The following is a 19,499-nucleotide window of genomic DNA, read 5'->3' on the forward strand; positions in this document are numbered from 1 at the left end:
AAGCCATGCACAACTAACAGGGAGGGAGACAGGCTGCAACCAAACACGAGGAGGACGGAAGGGGGGCGGGCCGGGGCGTCTGACGTTGGTGCGACTGTCTTTACGGCTCAAGGAGACTGTACTGCAGCAACATTTTGGTGATTTGGCATACTGGAAAGCAGGGAGGTCACAGCCATTTTGGTGATTTGGCATACTGGAAAGCAGGGAGGTCACAGCCATTTTGACTGAAAGCTGCCCACATTGTGATTGGACCGTGATCAGAGGTCACTACATTTTTTATTATCAGTGGTCACTAGTCAGCAATTGCACCATCAAGGGGAAGGGGAGGGGGCAGCAATCACATGTATGTCAAATTGATCAATCAGGGCCAACAATGTGCACAAAACTCATTCCCATCTGTTTTGTGATATCAGGTAGATAGGAGGAGTGGTGGGGGAGGTCTAGCTAAAAGCAGAGAGTGACAACAGAGAGAAGGGTTTCATTGGGTGACAGAGAGAAGGGTTTCATTGGGTGACAGAGAGAAGGGTTTCATTGGGTGACAGAGAAAAGGGTTTCATTGGGTAAGGATTGCAGATGTGATAGTGCAAAGTGATCAATGTAGCCAAGCAAAATCAAAATTGTCATTTTGAATTGGAATTCCAATGAATCTCCTTGAACGAACTGATATGGCATTGACTCCATATAATTTATTAAGTGATGAGCAATCATTGAATGGACATGACAATATTTAAATTGACAGCCAGTTGTTGTTTAGATGTTAAGATGAGCTCCGGAAACCAAGTTTGAGTAGGAATGCACCAATCAGATATTGCAACAGTTAGCTACTTCAACAACTAAAAGCAGCAATGGTGGCAGTGTTACAAAGGCAAATGACAGCAATGAGGTTAGCAAGCGTTAGTAAAGATGGATAGATGATTGGAGAGGACGAAAGCGTTGAAAAACAGCACCCCTTGCAGTGTGAGAGCGTGCATGCATGTGTGTGTTTGTGTGTTTGTTAGGAGAACACCTAAAGCTCCCTCAAGCTATTATGTCAGTATATTATATAATTCCAGTCCACTGTCAACATCATCTGTCAAGTAACTATGCACACAATGACATCACAACTGTAGCCTAGAATTTTCACTTTAGTGTTATTAGTGGTTTAGATACAGCCTCATTTTTCTATAGATTAAACAATAAGGATATTTCATTATTCTATTAGAGGAGAGTCCTCTTGGGCTCTTTTGATTGGTTTATTTCTTCTTTATAAACAAGATCATTGGTTAATTTATTTTTTTATAAAGAAGATTTACATTTACATTTTTAGTCATTTAGCAGACGCTCTTATCCAGAGCGATTTACAGTCAGTATCATTGGTTTATTTATGTTTTCCATATAAGCACCGTCCTCAGTTAGTCCTAATTCCAGTGTTAGCGTTAGCCTTCCCACCACCATAGAAGCCTTGTCATTTTGTTGTGTTAATATGTTTTGCAGATCAGTTGTTCAAGGACAGCGTCATTGTGAAGTCATAAAGGAGTCCGAAGGGGCAGGGAAAGTTGGGGGAGGGAGAGACGGAAGGAAGGAGAGAGGGAGGGGAAAGTGGGAGGAAAGGAAACGGAAAAAGAGAGGTAGATACAGAAAGAAAGAAACACTACATGGAGGAGAAGGATGGCGGGACTAATAAAAAGCACAGGCCTCCACTGTACTGCCCCCAATTTACCCCGGAGGAGGTGAAAAGGATCCTGGGAAACTGAGGACAGTACAGGCAGGCCTTCGCTGAGGGGGGAGGGGCCTGCATGCACAAAACTGATGGGAAACAGGTTCTCGTTGGCTGCCCCCATCCCAGGAGCAGGGAGTGGAGGAGGAGGGGGGTGGGGGGCAGGACATGGTGGGAGGGGTGGGGGGGCAGGACCAGACCAAAAAGCTCGCCGGGGACAGATGGTTGGAGGAAAAAAATTTAAACAAAAAATAAACATGCTCAGTCGGACAGTGAGGGGCTCTCAAACAATAACAACAACAGAAGACATGTTGAACTGTAACAGATAACTTGTTTCTAGAATTGGGAAAGCGATGTATGCTGTTTGACAGTGTTAAACAAAAGGTTTGGACGGAGTGGTAGCTGTGTACTATGTGTCGTGGAGGGAGGCGGTTTGGCGGCTGTTGGGTGGTACAACTGTTACATTTCGGTCTGAGGTGAGGTTTAGTGTCTGTGGTGTGTTGTGTCACAGTGTGTCAGCCCCCTGTGGTAGGGCCAGTGTGCCCTGTGTGTGTATCACCCCCCAGCGGTGGCGGTGCCCTTACCCTCTCTCTCCTCCTCCATGTGGCTCATGCGCAGGGCCATGGTGGCCTTCTCCTCGCGGGCACGGTCCCTGGTCGTCACAGCCTCCGACACCATCTCCTGCCAGTCCAGCACCTGGCTCTGGGCGTCGTCGGCGCTGCCCGACTCGCTGGCCTAGTGTATATGGGATCAGAAAGACATGAAAAGTATTATATTGGTTTGGGGGTAGAGTAAGTATTGGGTCCAGAGATAAGGGCCAGGGGCGTTCACTTATTCTCAGACAGAGATTACTCAACATGGGAGAATGTGGTGTTTGATTTCATCTGAGGACAAGTGGCTTTCCATCAGAGAAGTGAAGTTGTCAATAGGATGGCTGTGTCTGATGTGTTTGGTGTACCGTGCCAGCAGGGTTTCCGTCAGGAAAATATGATGCCGGACATTTGACCGGCAGCATTTTAATTTACCGGACCCATTTGCATTGGGTGTATAACCTGATTAGAGCGTCCACCCACAGTGCTCAGAATGACAGAAATCAAATTTAGATTATGGTAATTCATTTTAACAGAACATGCAACTCGAGGATGTATTACCGAATTGCAATGTGCACTTTGAAGATGTTAGAATAACTGTCCACATTTACTTTTCCTCAGTCAACAAGACGAGTAACGAACAGCAAAACCACTAGCCTATGTCAATCTACTATCCCCCATAGTAAAAAGGTTGACCTATTCTATTGGTCAGCTTGTCGTTCTGTGCGAGAAAGAAACAGCCTATTCCAAACAGACTCCGGGACAGTTTGGAGGCTGATGCAACAGATCAGAACGTTTAGCTTAAAATGTTGATAAACTATTATTTCTTCACATTATAAGTGCAGCAATGTGTACAAGGCAGTAGGCTACACACAAATGTTTGTTCCATAATGCAGTTAGCAGGAAAACACCACTGTCAAAAGCGCACCGCACATGCAAGCGGTTTCACAAGACAGAGATTAAAATATTTGTTGGAAATTTAGGAGGGGAGATCTAAAGATGCAACAACTAGCATGGGTTGCTAATATGACTAGGATTGAAGTCTGTCTACTGGACAATGAAAGAAAGTTGATTTGAAAACCAATAGAACATGAGAGAAATAGGCTGCTGGTTTCAATGGAATAGGCATATGGAAGTCTTTATAAAATACTTTTGGCTAGGCTCCTTTGATGCAAGGTAAGACATGCCTCATAATATGAAGTAAAAAGTTCAGGGTTTTAAACAATTAAGAATATGTTTTCAAAATGCCTGCTGCCTCCAGCTCATTGCAAAGTGGTGTGAGACACGCTGAAGCCTTCCTTCAATTACCAGTTGAGAAATAAAAATAGTAGCTATTTTTAATCGTAGCCATCAAAACTGTTTTTAACATGCGATTGCATTTACAATTATTGGCCTTATAAAAGCACAGGAGCTGTAGCAGCAGCTCTCGCGCTGTCTGACAGATTTTTGCTCAAAGGCTCTGTATCTGTATGCGTTTGATAAATAAGATAGTCGTTATGTAGCCTAACGAAAACACACTAAATTAAGCAAGCTAACCTATCGACCGATAAGCATGACCGGTCAAATGTATTTCCAGCGACTGTTATTTCCATCAATCAATATGCTAAAAATTCTTATTTTGCAATGGGAGTTTTCTTCTCCTGGACAATTTTATTTATCGCCTTTCCATTTCTGGGGGGACAAAAGTCAGCTATTACTCGTTAACGGAAACCCTGCGTGACAGTCAAGGTATGCATTTATAGATGAACACATCTTCCCCTCACTGTTTTACTCAACATTGAGTATCAATGACTAGACAACACTACTGCACTGCATGCCGCGATGTAGGTGGTACTTCCTCGTTGTAGTGCATGTTGGGGGTGCCGGCTGGTGGGGTTTGAAGTCTGACCTGAGAGGCGGCCCTCTTGGTGACCTGCTCCAGGTCGGCGGCCATCTTCCTTTGCTGCTCCTCGTACACCACCAGCTTGGCCTCCAGCACATCTACATGAGGACAGAGGACATTTTAACCACCTCCAGCACATCTACATGAGGACAGAGGACATGTTAACCACCTCCAGCACATCTACATGAGGACAGAGGACATGTTAACCACCTCCAGTACATCTACATGAGGACAGAGGAAATGTTAACCACCTCCAGTACATCTACATGAGGACAGATGACATGTTAACCACCTCCAGTACATCTACATGAGGACAGAGGACGTTAGAGACAGAACACACTGTAGACAGATCCTGAATAACACGCTGAAGGTACATTGACAAAGATCACACAGATCCTGAATAACACGCTGAAGGTACATTGACAAAGATCACACAGATCCTGAATAACACGCTGAAGGTACATTGTCAAAGATCAAACCTCACAAGTGACCAAAACAACATACAGATGTACAAGACTGAAACAGATCACTTGTAAACATGGGGAGCCGTTACTAATTTAGATGGGTCTACAATCCTCTTGTAAATCACCACCAGACTACACAACGATGAGTTGCAGTACATGTAAATAGAGAACATCTGCAGTAGTACGCCCCTTTTGTTAAAGGGATAGTTAACTTTGAATTATTAATTTTTCTAGCGTTGCTAAATTCTCCATAAATGCTAGCCAGGGGGGTTTGCTAAATATTCAGTAAACACATTTTTAAATGGTTATAAGTGACAACACCCTGGGGAAGTCCTCAATAAGATAACACTTACAAAACTAGCTAGCACAATAAGTTCATTACACCATGGTCCAGATAAATGTAGTCAGGTGATTGATGAAAGTTGAAGGCTCTCCTCACCGTTCTTGGCCTTGATCTCGTCATACTGCTCCAGCTTCCACAGCGTCTCCTCCCGCTCCTCCTCCAGATCCGTGATGCGGCTCCGCAGGGACGTCACGTCAGGGCCCACGCTGCCAGACTGGAGGAGGGACAAAGTTCAGAGGTCGAGGAAAGCTCAGCGCAACATGTCTGGTTGTTGAATGAGACTAAAGGTGTACAACATACATTCATGGCAACATTTTCCCTCTCCCAAAGATCCCTCTGAGCATACTAATCGTAGAAGTCTAAATAGATGGGAGCTCTGAATTAAAATAATTGCCCTCTTCTCACAGACCATTGTTACAGAAAAGTTACAACATTGATCACGCTGCAGATTATAATTGACTCATTCCGCCTATTTAAAATGTTCCAGTTAGTTTGCTAGATATAACTGAATCTCTTACCTGGCTTTTCCTCAGCTCGTCCTCCAGCTGTCGGATACGAGACTTGGACCAGGCTTTCACCTTTAGGAACTTGGCTTCCGATTGACTGGCCTCCTCCGATTTCAGCTTGGCTTGTGCTGTGAGAGACGAGAAAGGAAGGGAGGAGAGAGGACAGAGAGAGGACAGAGAGAGGAGAGAGAGAGGACAGAGCGAGAGGAGAGAGAGAGAGGAGAGTAACAGGAGAAAAGCAGATCATCAGATCTTCACAAGACCTGAAGAAGAGCTTAACATCCCAGGAAGCCCATTAACATTATATAACCATCCTGTAGTCTGTAGAATGTGCATCTGTCCACATCTATACCGACTACCTACCTTCCAGCTCGTTCATCCTCTGGACAGTGGCTGGAGAATCCACCGGCGGCGTTTCTCCGGCCACCGCCTCCCCGCCACTCCCTGCTTGCGTCTGGGACTGCAGAGCAGCAGGGGTCCTTCCCAGCTCCTCCTGTAGCTGCCCGCGAAGTGCCTGCTCCCGTTCGGCCAGCTGGGCCTCGTGGAACTCGGCGGCACGGCGCAGCTCGCCCTGATGCTTCTCCAAGAGGTCACGCAGCTGAGCTCGCATCACGTGCTTCTCAGCCTCCATCTTGGACCCGAGGCTCTCACGCTCCACCTGCAGCCGACGCGCCCGCTCCACCAGGTCCTGTGAGAGAAAAGGAGGAATCAGGGGAGAGCAGGAGGAGGGGACAGAGAGGGATGGATGAGGGAAGGAGGGACCATTTGTGATCACTGTTCTAGGCTAGGGTTGTCGCGATACCAGTATCACGATACTGCGATACTCAAGTTACCATGGCAGGAAAGAAAACAAAGCAGAGAGAACTATGGTCTTGCTTGATGTCAAATATTGTGCCTAGTCTACGCTGTCAGGAAGCACTTTCTAATCAAAACAGCGAGAGATTACATCATAAGGGGATTGGTCTCCCTCATCTGAACTGAATCGCTCCAGGGTCACCGTTGATAGTGGCAGACCCTGGCCGTGACCCCACTCTCGGAGGGTGTCCGGAGAGATGGGATATGCAAAAAACACATTTCCAATTCACACAGGCGTATTAATACACACATGTACATGTATGAAATAGGACCAATATAAGCACCCACCTAATTATTATTAATTATAGAAGGGGCCATCACCTAGTTTGTATTCTTGATTCTCCACCCTTTTCCAGAAGTGTGCACTTGCACGCTTGGCATTGGATTGGTGTAAGAAGTGTCTGGATCGAGCTCCCGTCATTGTTAAATGAATGCAGGAAGGTGTGCAAGTGCACACTTCGGGATAAGAGTAGAACATTGGGACGTAGCCCATATTGCTTTGGCCCACCATTCCAATGGGTATAGTTGTTAACACCCATGTGGTTCCTTATAATATATGATGATAATAATATATGCCTTTTAGCAGAAGCTTTCATCCAAAGCGACATAGTCATGTGTGCATCAATTGTTCATATGGGTGGCCCCAACAGGAAACAACCCCCTGATCCAGGCGTTGCAAGCGCCATGCTCTACCAAGTGAGCCACAAAGAGGGCCCCTTAAAGGGATAGTTCACCTTAAATAGTTTGACCTATTTAAATAACCCTTCACCTTGATCTGCTGGTCTCTGGAGTCCACCTCCCCCTGGAGGACATCAATCACCTGGTTTTTACCCTGCAGCACCTCCTCCTTCTCATGTAGTTTCTGTTTCAGAGCCTTCAGTAGCTGGAGAGGACAGACAGCCATGTCAGCAACTACACTACCCACAGTGCACAGCAGTGACACATCAGAACTTGGTATTGTGGTCACACTAGGACATTGCGTGTTGTAACTGGAAATGTTAAACATTTGGTGCAATTTGCTGGATGTATAACTGATCTGAAACAGAATGTTCCTTCCAATGACTTAAGAAAGGATAATCTATAGTGTATCAACAGCTAGCATGGAGCCGGGTTATAGAGTTCAGAATGAATAGAGTAACTTCATGGAATGAGGACAATTTAAAGTGGGTTCATAGTTGATTTTACTGTTCATTTAAATGGTAAAACAAAAGTAACAGCTGTAAATCCTCTAGTCTAGTTTACCTGTTCCAGATCAGCGCTGGCGTCAGACTTGGCGGCCAACTTGAAGAGCTCCTGTTCATGCATCTGGTTGACCTCTGTTAGCTTGTTGTCTTTCTGCAGAATGATGTCTTTAAACGTCTGGATCTGAAAGGTCAACATACATAGACAGTTCATTCAGAAGACATTTGTGAAGCTTGAATACACAGCTGGTCACGGCTGGTCTGACAGTGAAATAGAGCGTTTCCGTTTTCTTCAGCTGATGAGGTGACCAATGATGTGATTGGCCATGACACAACAAGCATGAACAAGGTGATTTTACAGGGACGGAGGAGTGGAGTTGGAACTTGATTCTTTTTTTTGTTTTAACGTTTATCTGTCATTAATAAACGTGACGATAAACATTGTGATGAAAAAAAGTGTACATATCTCTTATAGAAAACACATATAAAGTCAGAATCAGACTTGCTGATATATCAGCAAAACCTGTGATTTTCACCATAACCTACGTTTTGCTTGTACATGTTCTCCTTGTCCTCGAAGGCAGCCTTCTCTGTGACTAGAAGCTCCTTGAGGCTCTCGGTCTGCTCCTGCAGCAGGCTGTAGCGCTCATCACCCTCACCCACCTTCCTGGTCAGGCTTAGGACCAGCAGCTGCAGCTCCGCCAGGGAGTCCGCTCCGCTCTCCTCCGGCAACGCCTGGAAAACCATCCACAAACTTTCCATTAAAGTTCCACGACATTACCTTCACGTTACATTTTGCATTAAGGACATGCGGGAACACAAAACCATGTCCAGAGACGAGATAAAAGAGTGAGGCAGTACCAGGTGGGTCCAGTGACGCTCAATTATTTAGAGGTTGTGTGGTGGGATACCTCGTATTCGGTTGTGTGCATGAGGTCGTGCACAGGGTAATATGACTGTGCTGGTCTGGAACAAAAAGCTTCACCCCATGTATCTCCAGGACCAGGGACTACTGTTACTGTTACCCCCACCCCAAACTTCTCTCTGAAAACCGTTGTGTCCCAATAGCATCATTGTTGGGTCGTGCCAATTTTCCATGTTATGTATATTTCAAGGACAATAAAGCTTCTGGAATTTGTATTTACCTTCTGCTCCGTGTCGGGTTCGGCTGGAGGCGTGGCCGTCTGCTCTCCGGTGGCCATGCCCGTCTGCAGGTGGACTATGTAGGCCTCCTTCTCTGACAGCTTCCTGTTTCGCTCCACCAGCATGGCGTCCATGTCTGCGCCACGCTGCCTCTGGGCCTCCAGCTCTCGTGACTGGTAGGGGGAAAGACGCGGGCACGGTCAGATGCACATCGGTGCACACAACAACAAAAAATACTAATTCACACAAAAAAAATAGATTTTCCGAACACCAATTTACTCGATCAAGTACAACTAAGTATGCAAAGACAGACACACTATACATACACACTTGCTGGACAAAGCCCTGAACCACGAACATGACTAAAGACGTATTCTCTATTTAACAGAGTAGGCTACATAGCCTTGGCTACAAGACTGACCTAGGATAGATTGACCTAGGATAGATTGACCTAAAATAGATTGACCTAAAATAGATTGACCTAAAATAGCTAGATTGACCTAAGATAGACAGATTGACCTAAGATAGACAGATTGACCTAAGATACACTACCGTTCAAAAGTTTAGGGTCATTTAGAAATGTCCTTGTTTTCTAAAGAAAAGCAAATATTTAGTCCATTAAAATAACATCAAATTGATCAGAAATACAGTGTAGACATTGTTAATGTTGTAAATGGCTATTGTAGCTGGAACGGCTGATTTCCAATGGAATATCTACATAGGCGTACAGAGGCCCATTATCAGCAACCATCAGTCCTGTGTTCCAATGGCACGTTGTGTTTGCTAATCCAAGTTTATCATTTTAAAAGGCTAATTGATCATTAGAAAACCCTTTTGCAATTATGTTAACACAGCTGAAAACTGTTGTGCTGATTAAAGAAGCAATAAAACTGGCCTTCTTGAGACTAGTTGAGTATCTGGAGCATCAGCAATTGTGGGTTCGATTACAGGATCAAAATGGCCAGAAACAAATAACTTTCTTCTGAAACTCGTCAGTCTAATCTTGTTCTGAGAAATGAAGGCTATTCCATGCGAGAAATTGCCAAGAAACTGAAGATCTCGTACAACGCTGTATACTACTCCCTTCACAGAACAGCGCAAACTGGCTCTAACCAGAATAGAAAGAGGAGTGGGAGGCCCCGGTGCACAACTGAGCAAGAGGACAAATACATTAGAGTGTCTAGTTTGAGAAACAGATGCCTCACAGGTCCTCAATTGGCAGCTTCATTAAATAGTACCCGCAAAACATCAGTCTCAACGTCAACAGTGAAGAGGCGACTCCGGGATGCTGACCTAGGCAGATTTGCAAAGAAAAAGTCCATTGTCTGTATTCTTTTGCCCATCTTAATCTTTTATTTTTATTGGCCAGTCTGAGATATGGCTTTTTCTTTGCAACTCTGCCTAGGTCAGCATCCCGAAGTCACCTCTTGAAAATGACCCAGCTGTGGCCTGAGGGCACCTTGCAGGAGATAACACTACACCAACTCATTCCTCACATTGCAGAAGGATATTGGCTTCCCTTATCTGTCCGCTGGCTACGGAAACATGCACCTCGGCTTTCTGCTCAGGAACAAGGCGATGTTTCTGTTTTGAGTGGTGACATTCTCTTGTTACTACCGGTATGTAGGCTATGTGGGTAAAGAATTAAGGGCTGTTTTAAAAGGTTAGTTCACAATGACACTGGATTGATGAAAGCCATGTCCTATACTACTCATACACTGAGTATTAAGCCTTTTTACTGTGGAATGTTTAAGTTATGACACACTAAAGTCCACTAGAACACAAATTATGGTCTTCGCTTAGTAACACAGTATTTATTTATTTGTGTATTGTAGTTACGTATGTACAGTGCATTCGGAAAGTATTCAGACCCCTTCCCTTTTCCTACAGCCTTATTCTAAATGGATTCAATAAAAACATTTCCTCATCAATCTACACACAATACCACATAATGACAAAGCGAAAACAGGTTTTTAAAATGTTTGCAAATGTATTACAAATAAAAAACAAAAATACCTTATTTACATACACTACCAGTCAAGATTTTGGACACACCTACTCATTCAAGGGTTTTTCTTTATTTTTACATTGTAGAATAAAAGTGAAGACATTAAAACTACGAAATAACACATATGGAATCATGTAGTAACCAAAAAAAGTGTTAAATCAAAATATATTTTATATTTGAGATTCTTCAAATAGCCACCCTTTGCCTTGATGACAGCTTTGCACACTCTTGGCATGATTTGGAAAGGCACACACCTGCCTATATAAGGACTCACAGTTGACAGTGCATGTCAGAGCAAAAACCAAGCCATGAGGTCGAAGGAATTGTCAGTAGACAGAATTGTGTCGAGGCACAGATCTGGGGAAGGGTACCAAAACATTTCTGCAGCATTGAAGGTCCCCAAGAACACAGTGGCCTCCAGCATTCTTAAATGGAAGATGTTTGGAACCACCAAGACTCTTCCTAGAGCTGGCCGCCCGGCTAAACGGAGCAATCGGGGGAGAAGGGCCTTGGTCAGAGAGGTTACCAAGAACCCGATGGTCACTCTGACAGGCACATGACAGCCTGCTAGGAGTTTGCCAAAAGGCACCTAAAGGACTCTCAGACCATGAGAAACAAGATTCTCTGGTCTGATGAAACCAAGATTGAACTCTTTGGCCTGAATGCCAAGCATCAAGTCTTGAGGAAACCTGACACCATCCCTACGGTGAAGCATGGTGGTGGCAGCATCATGCTGTGGGGATGTGTTTCAGCGACAGGGACTGGGAGACTAGTCTGGATCAAGGGAAAGATGAACAGAGCAAAGTACAGAGAGATCCTTGATGAAGCACTCAGGACCTCAGACTGGGGCGAAGGTTCACCTCCAACAGGACAACAACCCTAAGCACACAGCAAAGACAACGCAGGCTTCGGGACAAGTCTCTGAATGTCCTTGAGTGGCCCAGCCAGTGCCCGGACTTGAACCTGATCGACCATCTCTGGAGAGAACTGAAAATAGCTGTGCAGCAACGCTTCCCATCTAACCTGACAGAGCTTGAGAGGTTCTGCAGAGACGAATGGGAGAAACTCCTCAAATACTTGTAGCTTGTAGCGTCATACCCAAGAAGACTCGAGGCTGTAATCGCTTCCAAAGGTGCTTCAACAAAGTACTTAGTAAAGGGTCTGAACACTTATGTAAATGTGATATTTCAGTTTATTAATTTTTTATTTGCAAAAAAATCTAAAAACCTGTTTTTGCTTTGTCATTATGATTTATTGTGTGTAGATTGATGAGGGGGAAAAAAACAATTTAATCAATTTTAGAATAAGGCTGTAACGTAACAAAATGTGGAAAAAGTCAAGGGGTCTGAATACTTTCCAAATGCACTGTATATAGCAATTAAGCTTTAAACTGCAAATGTGTACATGCCCTAAACCAAACCAAGTTTCATAATGCATTACAAAGCTAGTATGAATGCTTATAGGAATGCATGTACAGTACCTATAGAAAGTTTACACCCCCTTGAACTTCCTTCACATTTTGCTGCTTCAAAATTCAATCTAAAAAGGGAATAAATGAGATTTAGGTGAGGGTGTAGGTAGTACCTTGACTCCCAGTTCCTCATCTCTCTGTGACAGCTGATGCTCCAGATCCTCCACCTTCTTCCTAAGGAGGAGGATCTTCCCACGGCTGGCCTGCTCGCCTCCCTCTGCACCTCCCTACAGGGTTACACCCAGGGGAAAACAGGGTCAACGGTCAAAAGGGTTATGCAACTTGAAATTATAACCAGCTTGGTGGAAGTTCAGGGGCCTGCGTGTCTGTGGTTTCCTGTTGCTTTTTCTCACTGAACTTGGGTGGGTGGGTGGATGTGTCTGTCTGCGTGCGTGCAAGCATATGTGCATGTATGTGCACGTGTGTGTGTGAGCGTGTTACCTTCTTGCCATGGGTGGGAGTCCCCTGGCCCCCAGCTCCACCCCCGGCAGCACTTCCTTTCTTCAGCTCCTCCAGCTGGGCGCTGAGGGAGGTGACCTTGGCTTTGTTCTGGAGACGCATCTTGGACAGCTTGGCCTCACACGCCTGCTTCTCTGCCTGTGTAGACACGGAGGAGGAAGAGGAAGAGGGAGAGAGGACAGAGACATGGTACCTTTAGTTAAAGCTAGGGGCGTCACTCTTTCACTGCGTTCATCGCTCCGATTTGGAGGGGTAGCCTACTCTTTGGAGTAATTGTGTCTTCAGCATCAAATCTTAATAAGCATAACTGTAAAAACTCATTTGGGTTTACTATGCCTTAAAAAGGCCATATTTCATTACATTTGTGAGCTGTGTTTTTGTACTGTACTGTGCTGTGACGCACCGTGCTGTGATCTCAGACTGCCTGAATACCTCACATATATGGCCCCGTGTAGCTCAGTTGGTAGAGCATGGCGTTTGCAACGCCAGGGTTGTGGGTTCGATTCCCACGGGGGGCCAGTATGAAAAATGTATGCACTCACTAACTGTAAGTCGCTTTGGATAAGAGCGTCTGCTAAATTACTAAAATGTAAAAATGATCATTCATGCACCTTGGTTGGACTGTGAGCTAGCGATAGTAGCCTTCACTATTCCCTTTGGACTCCAATCCTGTTTTACTCTACAGTCTATGAAGCCTCTCAGGTAGACACTCGTGATAGGCTATGGCCTGCCATCTATGGCTGTAGTCTCAGTGGTGCAGTGGCGCAGTGGTCTAAGGCACTGCATCGCAGTGCTAGCTGTGCCACTAGAGATCCTGGTTCGAATCCAGGCTCTGTCGTAGCCGGCCGCGACCGGGAGACCCATGGGGCGGCGCACAATTGGCACAGCGTCGTCCAGGGTAGGGGAGGGAATGGCCGGCAGGGATGTAGCTCAGTTGGTAGAGCAGGGCGTTTGCAACGCCAGGGTTGTGGGTTCGTTTCCCACGGGCGGGCAGTATGAAAAAAAATATATATATATATAAAAATTAAATACAAAAATAAAAGAATGTATGCACTCACTAACTGTAAGTCGCTCTGGATAAGAGCGTCTGCTAAATGACTAAAATGTAAATGTAAATGTAGACCACAGTGTTTCCATTGGACAAAAATAATGTTTTGTAAATACCTCAGCAGCCCTCTTGTAGACATGGGGTGCATCCCAAATGGCACACTATTCCCTATATAGTGCACATCTTTTGACCAGGGCCCAGTAGTGAACTATATAGGGAATAGGGTGCCATTTGGGATGCAGCCATGGTGTCAGCGCTCTGTGCAGCGTGAGTGGACTTTGACTTGTAAATGAATAGACAAAAGTAACTAAACCACTCCCTGCCATTGAAACAGGATGAGTGATTCTATTGGCTTGAATTAAAAACAAACTGACAGTAGATGGGCCTCATTCTGGGGCGGCCGTGTTTGCATTGCGCTTCCTGATAAATGCCTCTGCTTTGTCCGTCACCAATCCCTGTGGCTTTAGGACGGCCTTGAACTGCCCCAATGTTGCAGCTGGTAAGAACTGATTGAAGGTCAGTAAAACAAAATCCCTTCCTAATGGTTAGGGTTAGGCATTCGGGAGAGTGTCTAGGGGCATCATCAACCAGGAGCACATGGGACGTACCTTGAGCTGCTCGTCTTTGGTGCGCAGTGAGCCATCCTTCTCCCGGATCAGCTCCTTCAGCTGGGCCACCAGCTGCTCTGTCTGGGCCAGCCGCTCCGCCACCTCCACCAGGGCTGACTGGCCTCCTTCTCCTCCTCCAGCACCACCACCCTGGGGGGAACCGAGCGCCTGGAGAGGAGGAGGGGGGAGGGGAGGGAGAGTGAGAGTGAGAGATAGTAGAGAGCCAGGAGACAGATAGACGAGGAGAGAGAGAGAGAGAGGAGGAGGGAGAGAAACGAGGAGGGAGAGAGACGAGGAGGGAGAGAGAGACAAGGAGGGAGAGAGAGACGAGGAGAGAGAGACGAGGAGAGAGAGAGAGACGAGGAGGGAGAGAGAGACGAGGAGAGAGACAAGGGAGAGAGAGAGAGAGAGAGAGACGAGGAGAGAGAGATTGAGACGAGGAAAGAGAGAGACGAGGAAAGAGACAAGGAGAGAGAGATTGAGATTAGGAAAGAGAGAGACGAGGAGAGAGAGAGACAAGGAGAGAGAGAGATAGAGACGAGGAGAGAGAGACGAGGAGAGAGAGATTGAGACGGGGGAAGAGAGAGAGAGACGAGGAGAGAGAGAGATGAGGAGAGAGAGAGACGAGGAGAGAGAGACGAGGAGAGAGAGAGAGAGAGACGAGGAGAGAGAGAGAGAGAGAGACGAGGAGAGAGACGAGGAGACAGAGAGAGACGAGGAGAGAGAGAGACGAGGAGAGAGAGAGAGACGAGGGAGAGAGAGAGAGAGAGAGAGAGAGAGAGAGAGAGAGAGACGAGGAGACAGAGAGAGACGAGGAGAGAGAGACGAGGAGAGAGAGAGAGAAGAGGTGAGGGAGAGAGAAGAGGTGAGGGAGAGAGAGACAATATGTTAATGAAAACAGAAAGCTAGCCTTCACTGGGAAAGAGGAGGGCACAGTATGGATGAGAAAGAGATGGGGTATACACAGGGGGACATCTCCATGTCGTCACTATGATAATGTTTGGAGGGATTCCAGATGTGTGAGGACTGGATAGGTTTCAGCTAATAACATAGCCCCACTCCAATAAGCTTATTATCCAAACAGCTAGGGGATAGGAGCAAGGAGAATAGGCTAGGCTAGGGACTGAAAGGAAAAGTCTGTGGGGTTGCTGTTAGGGGTTGACGGCCATGAATTGGGGCGGAGTTGGGGGGGTTTAGCAGGGGCTTCAGTACAGGAAGTATGAGTTCTGATCCTCATCACAGTCTAAAGCTGTGTGCTCAGCACTCCCCCTCATACCTCCCCCCTGCCCTACCTCCCGTCTCAGCCTGCCTGCCTCATCCCCGTGGGTAGGTTGGTAGCTAGGTGGCTGCCTGATGAATTGTATGGGGCTCTGGGCTGATGGCTTTGGAAGAACAGATACACACATACTACATGTACATACCACAGGTGCATTCCTTCATAAACAGACAAAACATTTTTTTCATACTTACTCCCTGGCCAGGCCCGCCCTCTTCATTGGAAAACCACTTCAGCATGGTTTAGAGTGCTACTTTCTGAAATAAAATAAATATAAATGAGGGACATTTAGTCCACAAGCGAACCATTTAACAAACAGGCTACCCTACACCATGACAACTAACACGGGACATTCAATGACATTCTGGATAGCACTGCTGCGGCTAGGCTAAAACTTAAGCGGTCTCTCAAATTCAAGCTTCAGTGAAGCTCTGAAGGTCTTGCATCAGAAGTTGAGTCGCTGAGCTGTCTTTGGTATGTTGTTGTTGGAAACAGCCCACATGTCAGTTTCAGATCCTGGATCTTTTTTGAAGGCCTGGGGCACATTATAATTCTTTTGGGAACACCAAACATATCCCGGTCCACACAAATGTTGGAATGTCCCCCAAGAGGACCCCAGGCTCTGGGACACAATACTAGCCTAGGTATTGTGAGTAGTGTGGGATTTGTGTGTGAAAACAAGCACGCAAGCTTACTTTAAGTAGATTTTTACATGTTTTAAAGCAAACTCTGAAAATATACACTACCGTTCAAAAGTTTGGGGTCACTTAGAAATGTCCTTGTTTTCGAAAGAAAAGCCTTTTTTTTGTCCATTAAAATAACATCAAATTGATCAGAAATACAGTGTAGACATTGTTAATGTTGTAAATGGCTATTGTAGCTGGAAACAGCTGATTTGTAATGGAATATCTACATAGGCGTACAGAGGCCCATTATCAGCAACCATCAGTCCTGTGTTCCAATGGCACGTTGTGTTTGCTAATCCAAGTTTATCATTTTAAAAGGCTAATTAAACATTAGAAACCCATTTTGCAATTATGTTAGCACAGCTGAAAACTGTTGTGCTGATTAAAGAAGCAAAAAAACTGGCCTTCTTGAGACTAGTTGAGTATCTGGAGCATCAGCAATTGTGGGTTCGATTACAGGATCAAAATGGCCAGAAACAAATAACTTTCTTCTGAAACTCGTCAGTCTATTCTTGTTCTGAGAAATGAAGGCTATTCCATGCGAGAAATTGCCAAGAAACTGAAGATCTGCGTGACAATCACAGAACAGCGCAAACTGGCTCTAACCAGAATAAAAGAGAGGAGGCCCGGTGCACAACTGAGCAGAGAACAAATACATTAGAGTGTCTCGTTTGAGACCTCACAGTCCTAACTGGCAGCTAAATAGTACCTGCAAAAAGTCTCAACGTCAACAGTGAAGAGGCGACTGGGAGTGATCAGGCAAGTTGCAGCCACATCTCAGACTGGCCAATAAAAAGAAAAGATTAAGTTGGGCAAAAGAACACAGACAGAAGGAAGATTGGAAAAAAGTGTTATGGACAGACGTATCGAAGTTTGAGGTGTTCGGATCACAAAGAAGAACATTTGTGAGATGCAGACCAAATGAAAATATGCTGGAGGAGTGCTTGATGCCATCTGTCAAGCATGGTGGAGGCAATGTGATGGTATGGGGGTGCTTTGGTGGTGGTAAAGTGGGAGATTTGTACAGGGTAAAAGGGATCTTGAAGAAGGAAGGCTATCACTCCATTTTGCAACGCCATGCCATACCCTGTGGACAGCGCTTGATTGGAGCCCATTTCCTCCTACAACTGGACAATGACCCAAAGCACAGCTCCAAACTATGCAATAACTATTTAGGGAGGAAGCAGTCAGCTGGTATTCTGTCTATAATGGAGTGGCCAGCACAGTCACCTGATCTCAACCCTATTAAGCTGTTGTGGGAGCAGCTTGACCGTATGGTACGTAAGAAGTGCCCATCAAGCCAATCCAACTTGTGGGTGGTGCTTCAGGAAGCATGGGGTAAAATCACTTCAGAATACCTCAACAAATTGACAACTAGAATGCCTAAGGTCTGCAAGGCTGTAATTGCTGCAAATGGAGGATTCTTTGACGAAAGAAAAGTTTGAAGCACACAATTATTATTTATATTAAAAATCATTATTTCTAACCTACATTTCCTATGCATTTTGCTATATTTCCTATTCAAACTCATCTCATGTATGTTTTCATGGAAAACAAGTAAATTTCTAGGTGACCCCAAACTTTTGAACGGTAGTGTATATATTTTTTTGTTCTTGTGAAAACAAATCTGTTTGCTTTTTAATTTGCACACCTGCACTAGGGTGTCAAATAGCCTAACTGACATAATGCAAAACTAAGACAAGACATAGGCCTATGGTATTCACCTCCTGTTGCAACAGACAATGTTTCTCAACGGAATCCGACTAATGAATACACCCGTTTGTTGGGCTACTGCACCTTCGAGTGCACCACAGTGAGGCTACATTGGTTCCCACTCACAGACTAGCCTGCTCCATTAACATCTTGTTACATGCCAGGGATAAAGCATTTCAGAGTAAGAGTTCTGATCTAGGACCCCCCCCGTCCATATAACCTTATTCATTATGACTGAAAAGGCTAAACTGATCCTAGATCAGCACTCCTACTCTGAGACTCTTTGTCAATACAGGCCCAGGTCATGTTAGTGGAGAAGAGTGAGGAATCACTCAATTCTGGATGCTACTTATGACAATGGGTAGTGTGTTGTTTATGATTCAAATCAAATCACATTTTATTGGTCACATACACATATTTAGCAGATGTTATTGCGGGTGTAGGGAAATGCTTGATTCTGCAATTTAGACAGGTAGGGTGAGTTGTTGTTATATTGCACTACTAGGGCTGGAAGCCAGTCATTTAACTGAGTGCCCTGAGACTCTGGCAGCCAAAAGCACTTAGCTGTTTGAAGCCCATGTCACATGACATACAGCCAGGAGAAAATCAGGCCAAACCAGTTCTCTCATGCATACCACAGCAAGTCCTGCCACTCCCTCTGTGCCCAGCTGCCCAAATCGCCCTGTCTCATTCCTCGGTTCCACTGGCCCGTAACAGAACAACGTTTATAATCCCAAACAGAAGAATTCAGGGTTAGCCCTGCGAGGTTTATTAAATTATCAGCCGCCCGCACGCTGAATGTCATCCGACATCTCGATATTAGCACCCTGCGCCATTGTATATATAGTCATTTTATTTATTGCTTCTGGTTTTGCATCCTTAGTAGCATGCTAGTTAGTAATGGTTTACTTATGGCTTCGAAAGATAGCCGGTTGACCGTTTGTACATGTCCGCAAACCATTGTAAACTAGCTGAAATGATGGTGCTTGTTCTGTTCATTTTCGTTCCTTGGGCTTACACTTGTTAACTACATTTACATTTTAGTCATTTAGCAGACGCTCTTATCCAGAGCGACTCACTGCCTGTGACACAGCAGCTAATTTACGTTGGCTGCCCCCCCAAGTACCTAGCTAACGTTATGACAATTTACATTTTAGCTAACTACGTTAGCCAGCTCGACTTGACATGCCAAATGTATCAGCATGCAAAACCTGTTCTACAACGTTGCCTACACGATTTAACTAAAGGCTACCTAATGTGTATTATAATATAATTAAAGTCAGCTGCATAACGTCAATGGTTAGGAACCTTATCTAAGCCAGTTGGCAGCTGACAATTTTGCTAACGCTAGCTGGTTAGCTAGCTACTCAGCGAGCATTAGCAGCTGCTTACACTGGTCAGACAGCAAAACCCAAACGCTTACCCAATTTATCGCTTCATAAAGATGTTCGTTCACATATTCTATAATGAAATCTTCAAAAAGCGCATGTTTATTGCTCAAGTTAAGAAATCACAAGAGATCCAAGGTATCCTTCAATCATCAGCGGCCATGTTCGTCAGGTGAATAATA

The 19,499-nt window shown here is 45.1% G+C and overlaps 1 protein-coding gene across 1 annotated transcript in view; it reads right to left on the reverse strand.

Annotated features, from left to right (window-relative positions):
• Window positions 1-19,499, reverse strand: part of LOC121558392 (golgin subfamily B member 1) — a 57,915-nt gene extending 38,416 nt beyond the window's left edge. The window contains exons 1-14 of the mRNA XM_045225081.1: window positions 19,353-19,499; window positions 15,725-15,787; window positions 14,255-14,422; window positions 12,581-12,736; window positions 12,253-12,366; window positions 8,663-8,833; window positions 8,064-8,252; window positions 7,579-7,701; window positions 7,106-7,219; window positions 5,845-6,169; window positions 5,494-5,609; window positions 5,072-5,189; window positions 4,175-4,266; window positions 2,281-2,431 (exon numbers count right to left, since the gene is read on the reverse strand). Of these exons, the coding sequence (XP_045081016.1) occupies window positions 2,281-2,431; window positions 4,175-4,266; window positions 5,072-5,189; window positions 5,494-5,609; window positions 5,845-6,169; window positions 7,106-7,219; window positions 7,579-7,701; window positions 8,064-8,252; window positions 8,663-8,833; window positions 12,253-12,366; window positions 12,581-12,736; window positions 14,255-14,422; window positions 15,725-15,769 (1,882 nt within the window). The 5' untranslated portion in view covers window positions 15,770-15,787; window positions 19,353-19,499. The remainder of the gene's footprint in view (window positions 1-2,280; window positions 2,432-4,174; window positions 4,267-5,071; window positions 5,190-5,493; window positions 5,610-5,844; window positions 6,170-7,105; window positions 7,220-7,578; window positions 7,702-8,063; window positions 8,253-8,662; window positions 8,834-12,252; window positions 12,367-12,580; window positions 12,737-14,254; window positions 14,423-15,724; window positions 15,788-19,352) is intronic.

This window comes from Coregonus clupeaformis, chromosome 15 (assembly GCF_020615455.1).
Source record: "Coregonus clupeaformis isolate EN_2021a chromosome 15, ASM2061545v1, whole genome shotgun sequence".
In the NCBI taxonomy this organism is placed as follows: domain Eukaryota; kingdom Metazoa; phylum Chordata; class Actinopteri; order Salmoniformes; family Salmonidae; genus Coregonus; species Coregonus clupeaformis.